At 42.1% G+C, this 11464-nt stretch overlaps 1 protein-coding gene across 1 annotated transcript in view; it reads left to right on the top strand.

The window, feature by feature from the left end:
- The window catches only part of DOCK4 (dedicator of cytokinesis 4), a 246511-nt gene that overhangs the window by 145065 nt on the left and 89982 nt on the right, over positions 1–11464 (top strand). The window contains exon 20 of the mRNA XM_015814036.1: positions 7828–7888. Coding sequence (XP_015669522.1) covers positions 7828–7888 — 61 coding nt within the window. The remainder of the gene's footprint in view (positions 1–7827; positions 7889–11464) is intronic.

Raw genomic sequence — 11464 nt, 5'->3', positions numbered from 1 at the left:
GCGGTGACGGCAGCTTCTAGCTTCGCTTAAAGCGAAGACGTCCTGGATCGCGGAGAATCCCGGGGCTCCGGAGGAGTTCTCACCTACATCGTCCACAAGGGACGACTCGGGAACTCAACTCCTACCTCGGGCAGCTCACCTTTCCCCCTATGCCCAGGGGAAAGGTATCAAGCCGTTTGACAGCTGATGCAGGCTGTCAAAACGGCTTTAACGCAGAAACAGGCGGGAGCAGCAAACAGCTGCGTCCAGCGAAGGCGCCTGCCACCGGAAGTCCCCCTGGCTTACGATCTTGATACTGATTCTGACTTTGTGATCAGCCAAGGGGTCTTCAAAACATTTTTGGAGTGCCCCTATGAAGTGATCAAAGTTGTGCAGCTCTGGGACATCACCATTTGGTCCCCTCCAGTGCCATGGTTACACACCACCCCTCCTGCATGTAGGTCCAGACCTGATCCAGGAAGAACCCTAGTTGCTTAGGGACTCCATCGCACCTCACCCCAAGAGCTGGTGGTCTTTGGCCTCTCCTTCTTGGTTGCACAACCCAAGCCGGTGCTGCTGGCTGAGTGGCTGGGGTGGCAGTTGGTTGTGGAATTGGACCCTGTGTAAGGACCTGCCTCAGTTAAACCTCCCAAGAAAGCAGAACTCTTGAAATGTGCATCATTTCAACAGGAACATTTATTGGGAGATGCTGACTACAGGAAAATAAAGCAGGATCTGAAGGTTTCCTGTACGAAACAGTACATTCAAATTTACAATCCAAACCCCACCCCAACTGTCCATCCGGCCAGTTTAAACAGAGCCAATCCAAAGGTTTCAAAACCTTGTGGGAAAGAACCAATAAGGCGCTGCTCTGGAGATAAGGCAGATGGCCAGAGGCACATTCCATTCTCACTCCGAGAAAGAGATACTTCAAAGAGGAAAGAACAAAGCAAAGGAAATACACTGTGGAATACCCATAGCCCCCCTCCCCTCAATAGAATGGCAGAAGCTGAAAAAAGGAAGAAGGGAATAGGAGAAAGAGGGAAAACAGGTTCTGACATGTTTTTTATGGAGCCACTCATTCTGGGAGGCTGGGAGGTCTTTCCAGGCCACTAAATATTGGGTTGATCCATGGTGTTTCCTGGAGTCTAAAATTTCTTTAATTTCGAAGTGTTGCTCTCCTTCCACCATAATAGGTGGAATGTGGTGGGAAAGGCGCAGCTGGTGTTAAAGGTGAATTCAACTCTGGTTTTAATAGGCTACAGTGAAACACCAGATGAACCTGTCTTAATGTTTTTGGGAGCTCCAATTCTACTGTGACTGGGTTAATGATGCGTTTGATGGGGAAGGATCCCACAAACTTTGGCTCTAACTTCTTTGAGGGTTGTAAAGATTTCAGGAACCTTGTGGAAAGGTATACCCTATTCCCTGCTTTGAAAGACTTTGGTTCCACCCATTTTTTATCTTCCTGCACTGTATAAGCTTCTCTAGCCTCATCTAATGTTTTTCTAACCACTGGCTATGTATTTTGTTGTTGTTTGATCCACTCCTTTAGGGATGGGATGGTTGGTTCGTTGGCTGGCAATTCAGGCATCGGGTTGAAACTCTGTCCTGTAGCCACCTGGAATGGGGTGTAGCTGGTACTGGCGTGCACTGCATTGTTGTAGGCCACCTCAGCAAAAGGCAATAGGTCAGTCCAATTATCTTGTTGGTAGTTTATAAAGCATTTCAAGTATTGTTCTAGTACTGAGATCATTTGTTCTATCCTCCCATTCGTTTGTGGATGATGACTAGAGACAAGCCCTGATCAGTACCTAGCAGACCCAAAAAATCTTTCCAGAACTCCGAAGTGAATTGGAACCCCCTATCTGATATTATGTGCTGTAGGACTCCATGCAGCCTGTATATATGCTGCACAAACAGCTTGGCTAAAGCTTTAGCAGTGGGGATCTTTTGGCACACTATAAAGTGGACCTGCTTGGAGAACAGATCTGTCACTACCCAAATGATAATATTTCCAGTGCTCTCTGGCAGTTCTACGATAAAATCCATTGAAATCTCTCTCCAGAGTGCTGAAGGGCTTGCTACCGCCTCCAAAAAGCCAGGCATTTTTCCTTGCCTCTACTTTGCTGCAGCACAAATGGGACAGCTGGCTACATAGCTTTCTATGTCCTTTTTTTAGGGATGGCCACCAGAATTGTCTCTTTACTAAGTGGAGGGTTTTCACGAATTCAAAGTGTCCAACTAATTTCAAGTCATGGCAAAGTTTCAAGAATTTTAGTCTTTGAGCTGCAGGTATATACAATTTCCCCCCTACCCATGGCAGTCCATTATTCATTGAGCAGAGATTTTTGTGATCATGAAACCATTCATCCTTTTCTAGTGCTTGTCTAAACTCTGTGCCTGCTGTGCTGTCCAGAGGCCCCAGATTCTATGCTTGTGCTCTCATGGTAACAGGGCAGTTAATTGTTTGGTGGGTAACAGTGGCTTAACCACCTCAGCTTTTGCGCTGTTGTATTATGGCATTCTTGATAGGGCATCGATACCGGATAATAAAATAATAAAATAATAACATTGAAGCAATGGAAGTGTTGGGACCACCAAGCTTGTCTGAGCGGTAGCTGCCTTGGGGTCTTTAAGGCTTTGAGATTCTTGTGATCAGTCCATGCTTGAAAGGGGATTTTATTCCCTTCCAGGAAGTGCCTCCAAGTGAGGAGTGCCCAGCGTACAGCATACACTTCTTTCTCCCACACCACCCATCTTTGTTTGGTCTCTGTGAGTTTCTTTGAGATGTAGGTGCAAGGCTGCAACTGGCCTTACTGGAGTAATACCACTCCCACTGCAACGTCACTGGCATCAGCCTGAATAATAAATGGTTTCTCTGGGTCTGTGTGTTTAAGCACCGGCTCAGTAGAGAAAAGCCTTTTTAGTTTTTCAAAAGTCGCCTGACATTCCATAGTCCATTTCAAGGGCTGGCTGGGCTTCAGCTTGTTCTCCCCCTTCGTTTTTAACAAATTGGTAATGGGGAGTGCAATTTGCATGAATGAGGGGATGAATTGCCAATAGAAGTTAGCAAAACCCAGGAAATTTTGCAATTGCCTCCTGGTTCGTGGCAGTGCTCATTCCAGCACAGCCCACACTTTCTCTGGATCCATCTCCACCCCCTTATGGGAAATGCAGTAGCCCAGATAGTCGATCTTTTCTTTATGGAACTTGCATTTTGTATGTTTGGCAGAGTCAGGCTGCACAGAGCTTATTCAATACTGCCCTGACTAATCTGACATGCTCCTCTTTCATTTCGGTGTAAATTAGAATGTCATCCAAATATACCAAAAAACCCTTGTATAAGTGCTCATGGAGGACCTCATTAATCAGCTGCATGAAAACAGTGGGCGCCCCTTGCAGTCCAAAGGGGAGCACTTTGAACTGGAAGCATCCTAGGGGACAGTTAAACGCAGTCTTCCACTCATCCCCCTTCTTGATTCTAACCCGATAGTATGCCTCCCGCAAGTTCAGTTTAGAGAAAATCTTCCCCTTCGAGAGGTGAAGTAGCATGTCTTTCATGAGTGGCAAGGGGTAGATATTGTTTATGCACACTGCATTCAGAAATCTATAATCCAAGCAGAGGCGCAGAGGCCCATCTTTTTTTTCGTGGAACAGCACCGGGACAGCCACTTTTGGCCTCACTGGCTGAATGAAACCTCACACCACATTTTTCTCTATGAACTAATACAGCTCCTCTAACTCCCGGGTATCATCAAGTAGAATTTGGGCTTGGGCAGCTTAGCCCCTAGAATAATCTCAATGGTGCAGTCTGTGGGGCGGTGAGGTGGAAACTCGTTGGATCGTTCTTCGCTGAACACTTCAGCTAGGTCCTGGTATTCCCTGTGCATGCCTTCCAATCCCTGATCATTGACAGTCGCCACTACTTCAGATTTTCTTCTCCCTCTGACCCTGCAGTGCTCACCTTGCATGTGGGGCCTCCCTTTTGGGAGTCTCAGTTCTCCTGTCCGCCAATTCACCCACGGATTCCACTTCCTTAACCACGCCATTCCTATGATCAGTGGCCACTCTATGCCGGGGCCACTATAAAAGTCAAAGTCTCAGTGTGGTCCCCCATGGTGAGTTCTACTGGCCTCGTGGCAAAGGTCGCTGGGACTCCCCGTGCAGTGCACCCATCTAGCTGGCCAAACGAAATAGGCTTCTTCAGTCTCCTCATGGGAATTCCCATGTTTCCCATCAGGGTTGCGCTTATTAAGCATCTGGTGCAGCCTGAGTCCAATAAAGCCTTCAGGGCCACCTTTTCTTCCATCCCTGGGCTTAGTAATTCTATGGGCCTGGTGAGGAGTGCTATGGGTTCACTTACCAGGGGTTCGTCATTGGAGTCATTTTCGGATGCCTCCACTCACTTGTCTGGCAGGGTCGGAGTTCCCCCTCCCAAGTTTTCAGAGGGTTGGAACTCGATGACCTCGGTGCTTTTCATTGCAGTTTCCTTTGGGTGTTGATGGTTTTCCCAGGTTCCCCCCCCCCCCGGCTGGTCTGGCTTCCTGACCAGGGTCTTCAAACAGTATTCCGCAGCTCGATGGCCTTCTTTGCTGCACTTGAAGCAGGCAGTTGAATGCTGCACTTCCGCTGGGATTTTCGTTGTCTCCCTTTTCCTCTCTGGTGGAGAGCATCTCCATGATTGACCAAAACAATGCTGGTTTTGGGCCTGGTCGATCTCTGCCTGCTCGGCCAGGATGCACCAATTGTGAAGGTAGGTAGGGGCTCCTCGGGCAATACAAACATGGTAGAGATCATTTCAGCCCATCTTTGAAATAGTTAACCAAGATTTCCTTTGGCCAGTTGAGATGACAAGCCAGGTCACGGAATTTCTCAGTATACTCGGCCACTAGGCATCGGCCCTGTCTCACCATTTTAATGGAGTCCCTAGCCTTTTGGTCAACTAAGGGGTCCTCAAACCTCTGTCTCAGGGCAGCCATGAAGTGGTTAAAGTTCCGAAGCTCAGGGGCATTGGCATTGTGTAGGGTCACCATCCAGCAGGCTGTTGCATGTTCCAGGGCTATGGTTACAAATCTGACCCATCCACTGTCACTGGGGATCTCCCGGCCATACTCATGCATGTGGCTCAGGACTTGAGCCAGAAAGAATCTGGGGGTCCCCATCATATTTCATGCTGAGGAGGGGAGTTTTCAGTTTGGGTCGACATGTTCCCCTCCTTCTAGCCCTGCGCCTGTCACCCCGGCTCAGGCTGGGGTCACAGTCCCCATGGCTCAGTGGCGCTAGTGGAAGGGGCAGGGTTGGCAGGTTCACTCTCCCCCCTTTATTCTTCCTTATCCAGCTTCTCTTGACCTGGACCTGGCAGGGATCTGCTTCTTCCTCCTTGAGATTTTTAAAAGCTTCCAGAATCAGGTTTATGCTTGTTTAAGAAAATGGTCAGACCGGTTGGTCTCTTGTCTTCTTCCTTGATGAGATTGAGAGACCATTCCATCTCCTGCTTCCACCCTGGCTGGTGGCTGCCACAGTGGAAGGTTACTTTCTTGGACTTTCCTTCCCAGTCCTCCTTCGTCCCCACACTGATCAACCATCTTGGCTTTGCAAGATTCTCTCCTGTCTCCACTTCATTGCCAGAGCTGGAGGAGACTGAGCTGCTGTCGCTCGGGCAAACTTTCAGGGAGGGGGACTCCACCCAGCGCCTTCTCCTTTCTCACTGCTGTGGTTTGATATCACTTGCACATTCCCTGCAGGAGGGGTTTTCATCCCTCCAGGTTGACCACTTTGCAGATCCTGCCTAATGTAAAGACTTGCCTCAGTTAAACCTCCCAAGAAAGCAGAACTCTTGAAACGTGCATCATTTCAACGGGAACTTTTATTGGGAGATGCTGACTACAGGAAAATAAGGCAGGATTTTGAGGGTTTCCTGTGCAAAACAGTACATTCAAAGTTGCAATCCAAACCCCACCCCGACTGTCCAGCTGGCCAGTTCAAAAAGAGCCAATCCAAAGGTGTCAAATTATTGTGGAAAGAACCGATAAGGCACCACTCTCAAGGTTGTCAGGTTTCTCTGCGGCTTCTTCCCTCCACCTGGAGATAAGGCAGATGGCTGGAGTCACATTCCATTCTCACCCCGAAAAAGAGATACTTCAAAGAGAAAAGCACAAAGCAAAGGAAATACACTGTGGGATACCCATAGGCCCCCCTCCCCCCAATAGAATGGCAGAACCCGAAAAAGAGAAGAAAGGAATAGGAGAAAGAGAGGAAAGGGGTTCTGAGACCCTGTGTCTGAGCTGCTGGGGCAGGCACCATCATAGCTGCGGCAGTGGGTACGGTCACACCATCACTGCCCATGGTTTGCGCTGGTTGGGTGGCCGGCTGTGCCATCCGCCCCAGGGCTTCGCATGGCTTGAGGTTGCCAAAGGCACCCTGTAGGTACTCTGTTGCGCACTCCAGCATCTTGTCTTCCCAATCTATCGTGCCCTGGTTTGCCTCCTCCTCAATCTCCATGCATGGCTCTCTCAGGCATGTGAATGTCACCCTGGATGGCTTTTCCTCCCACTCTTCTTTCTTTCTGACCTCCAGAGACCATCGGGGTCTTGGCTTGTCACTGCAGGCTTCCATCTGACTCAGCCATTCAGGGAGGTCTGCCATGGGGTCTCGAGGATGCTGCTTCCCCCCAGGCTTCAACATCCTCCTGGTCACTCTCGTGAGTCGACACATGTCTTGAGAGCTGGTACCCGTGCTTTCTTGGTCTTCATCAAGCTATCATCCCCCCTCCCTATTTCCCATCACATCGCTATAAATGTTTATTGCCCATTTGTCCTCTTCTCCCCTTGCCCCCTCCCTTCTAACCTTTGATGGCAGGATCCCAGCAAGGCGCCAAGCCAAAGATGGCATGCCTAACACTGACTGCAATCTTCTAAACATTTACTTTGAAGTACCATTCTTGTATTCAGTTGAATATCTGAGCCCAGTTGCTTAGCATTGCTCTTAGTGTTTTATTTGAGGTCACTTATCTCTATAGATTGAAACTGAGTTCTGATAATCTGAGTTCCAACCCCCTCACTGTATCTGTGTAAGATAATGATTAAATGTTCCTGTACTGTTTTATGTTTAGAATGTAATTAAATTATTAAAGTTTTATATCTTGAAGCACATCCAAGGAATTAGGAATGCCTGATAGATTTAATAGTCCATTCCATCCTTTAAGCAGAATTATTTGCTGATATATTACAACCAAATTTTGAAAGTCATCTATACTACAGAAGCAGTCTTTTTTAGGTAGAATATTAGTCCTAACATGCATAAAATCTAATATAATGTTGTTTGAATCCTGCTCTATATTGTCATATAGGGGCCAAATCTGTGATGGGAGAAATGTGCATAAGCAATTTTTATCAGACATTAAAATTATTAATATTATTTTAATGTGAGATTATTTGATTTCTATTATATTAAAATATTTTTAATATGTTTATTACTTTGTGACCAACAGTTCTCTGATTTTAGTGGATGATGAATGTTCTCCTTGTATACATTGTATTATATAAAATGGCACTAAACATTACTGCTTTGAGGGTCTGCAATATACAAATTAACACAAGAAAATAGCAAAAGAAAGAGAGAGAATAAAAGTTGGAATATATAAGGAAAGACTGCATGAGAAAACAATGCAGCTATATATTCCTTTAGTTTTTAAATTCATTTTGCATTTCATGGTATGAACATATACTTGAATCTGTAATGTGTATGAATCTTTTAATAAAATTTATCTTGATAGATTATTTAAACTGATGTGCAAAACTAGATTTTCTGCATAATTTTTCATTCAAATGTTTTTCCCTTGTCCAGGGACTGCATGAAAATGGGAGAAGTGGATGGCAAAAAGATTGGATGTACTGTCAGTTTGTTGGTGTGTATCTCTTTGATTCTGGATATTTTGCTATTTCATATTAAAAATATGAGAAGCTTATTCTTTAACAGCCTATTTTCCAGAAAGGTTAGAAGTGCAAATTCTACTGCACGAGTGATGTGCAGCAATAAATACAAAGCCTATTATAAAATATTGAAATATTTATGCTATAGTGAATATATATTGATAGTTACCTAGTCAATGTCTTTGGAAGTATGCAGGGGGGGGGGAAGTGTAAATCTAGGAATAAAGGGATAGGTAAGAGCTTAGTATAATCTACTAGACTTTTCTAAAGGATGAAAATGAGAACAGAGATTATTCTACTAGCCAAATTTACCATCTTTCAGAGAGCTTCATGGCCCTGCTAGGATCTGAATCTGCTTTTCCCAATCCAATCCTAGTTCTACAGTACTTCAATACTAACTGCTACAGTGAGAGAGAAAAATATTTGATCGCCTGCTGATTTTGTACGTTTGTCCACTGCTAAAAAAAATGATCAGTCTATAATTTTAATGGTAGATTTATTTATTTATTTATTTTATTTAACATTTTTATTGATTTTTCATTTAAAAACAAAAACATAAATCTTTTATCACAATATCAACCAAGAAACACTAATCAATACATTCACGGACGTGTCCGGTGTCCCCCCCCTGCACCCCCCTCTTTCACTTACCACACCTTCCTCCTCCCAGTCCTACAACCTCTCCTCCTTCCTCCCTCTTTCCTACCTCCCTTCCTCTCTCGACCATCCCGTCTGGTGCAGTTGGGGTACCCACCGGACACCTCCTTAAAAAATCATACATATATATACATATACATGTGAATCTACAATACAAACCTATTGACACCTATCCCTTTCCCCCCTCCCCCCCCAGGACTTCCCAGAGCTAATCCAGGAAATAAACGCACAATAATCCAATTCTATTCAAAACTACTCGTTATTACTACACACTAGTATAAACTTACTGTGACTCTAAAAGAACGTTAAAATACATACAAATTTTTTTAAATATGTCAATATTCGTTGTACATATTTTTATTTAAAATTTTTAATCAAAAGCTACATGATAATTATTCAATTCATACTTTCTCTGAATATAATCTATCCATCTTCTCCACATTGAGATAAATTTCTCCTGAAAATGATCCTTCAGGTACGTGGATATTTTTGCCATCTCTGCAAAATACGATACCTTCTGTCTCCAATCATCCATAGTTGGTAACGTCTTTTTTTTCCAATTTTGAGCAACTAATGTCCTTGCTGCTGTTATACAGTACAACATCAATTTCATTTCTTTTTGATCCAAATTGTCCATGATACCCAATAAAAATAACTGCGGTGTAAATTTTATCTTTTTCTTAAAGATCTGTTGAATATTCCACCAAATCTTAATCCAAAAGGCTTTAACATCCCTACATGTCCACCAAATATGATAATAAGTAGCATCCATACAATCACATCTCCAACATTTTGGTTGCAAATTCGGATACATGCAAGACAATTTTTGAGGATCCAAATGCCATCTATAAAACATTTTATAAAAATTTTCCCTTAGATTCTGTGCTTGGGTGAACTTGACATTTCTTACCCAAATTATTTCCCAAGCTTCTAACTTTATTGGTTCTTGAATATTTTGAGCCCATTTAATCATACAATCTTTAACTAATTCTGTTTCCGAATCAAGTTCTATCAAAACACTATATATTCTCCTAATATGGGCTCTACTTTGATCTTTAATCTGTTTTATCAAGTTCACATCTTCTACAGTTAAACCCAATTTTTGATCTATATGCCATCTCTCAACCAATTGGAAATATAAAAACCAGGACTGGAGTACATTATCCTGTCTTAACTCATCCAGTGATTTAATTTGCCAGTCCTGTCCTCTTAACATGAGTAGATCTTTGTAAACAATTCCTTCTAATTTTACACCTCTTATAATTCCTTGTATTGCATGTTCTGGAATAGCCCACATTGGGATTTTTAAATTTACCTTATAAGAATTCTTTTTCCAAACTCTCAAAAGTGCAACTCTCAAAATATGAGATTTAAAAACACGATCAATTTTGTTATCAAAAAATAAGTAAGCATGCCATCCATAATATAAATCCCAACCTTCAAGTATCAAAATATCTCTATTAGTTAAATTAATCCAATCACTAATCCAAGTTAAAACCACTGCTTCATAATATAATTTTAAATTAGGGGCTTTAAGTTCCCCTCTTTCCCGTGCATCTTGCAAAATTTTAAATTTTACCCTAGGTTTTTCCCCCTGCCAGATAAACCTGTTGATGCCTCTTTGCCACTCCTCCAAATTTGAATCCTTTTTTAAAATAGGTATCATCTGGAACAAAAAAAGAAACTTTGGGAGAACATTCATTTTTATCACTGCAATTCTTCCCAATAATGAGAACTGTAATTTCTTCCACTCCATCAAATCCTTTTGAACTTTGCTCCATAACTTGTCATAATTATTTTTATACAATTTAGCATTAGAAGCAGTAATATCAACACCCAAATATTTCACTTTTTCCAGTATTTCAAAACCAGTTACATTACTTAAAATTTCTATATCTTTCATAAACATATTTTTAGATAATATTTTAGTCTTATTATTATTTACTTTAAATCCAGACACCTTCCCATATAGCGTCAATATCTGTATCAAATTTCTTGCCGAATCAATTGGTTGCGACAAAGTAAAAACCAAATCATCAGCAAAAGCTCTAAGCTTATAGTCATTGTTACCCAAAGTTATTCCTTTTATAAGTGAAGACTCACGAATCTTAATTAATAAAATCTCCAAAGTCAGGATAAACAGTAACGGTGATAGTGGATAGCCTTGCCTTGTACCTTTTTCAATTTTAATTGAGTCTGTCAAACCTCCATTTACTATCACTTGAGCAGACTGTAGTTGATAGATAGCCTTTAACGCTGACGAAAATCTGTCCCCAAAATTCATTCTATCAACCAACCGTAGCAGGAATTGCCAGTCCAACTTATCAAAGGCCTTTTCAGCATCCAAAAAGATAAGGGCCGCCGGGATTTGATTATTTTTATCCAAGTACTCCAACAAATTCACAATTTGTCTAACATTATTCTTCATATATTTTCCATTTATAAATCCAGATTGATCCACATGAATAATCTGTTTCAATACTTGCATTAGTCTATTAGCTAATATTTTTGCAAAAATCTTATAATCCGTATTCAGTAAAGATATTGGCCTATAGTTTTTAGGCTGAGTCATATCTTGATCCTCCTTTGGTATAAGTGAAATAAATGCACACCTCCAAGATGGTGGTATTTGTCCTCCCATTAAAATATCATTAAAAAGACATCTCAAGGGTTCTAACATTTCTTCAGATAATTTTTTATAATAAATTGCAGTAAACCCATAATGGTAGATTTATTTTAACAGTGAGAGACAGAATAACAAAAAAAAATCCAGAAAAATGCATTTCAAAAAAGTTATAAATTAATTTGGATTTTAATGAGTGAAATAAGTATTTGACCCCTTCACAAAACATAATAATAATAATAATAATAATAATAATAATAATAATAATAAT

Source organism: Protobothrops mucrosquamatus, unplaced genomic scaffold (assembly GCF_001527695.2).
Source record: "Protobothrops mucrosquamatus isolate PMUCROS unplaced genomic scaffold, P.Mucros_1.0 scaffold_78, whole genome shotgun sequence".
Classification (NCBI taxonomy): domain Eukaryota; kingdom Metazoa; phylum Chordata; class Lepidosauria; order Squamata; family Viperidae; genus Protobothrops; species Protobothrops mucrosquamatus.
The sequence above is the reverse complement of the archived record's forward strand: the minus strand, read 5'-3'. Positions and strand labels throughout refer to the sequence as shown.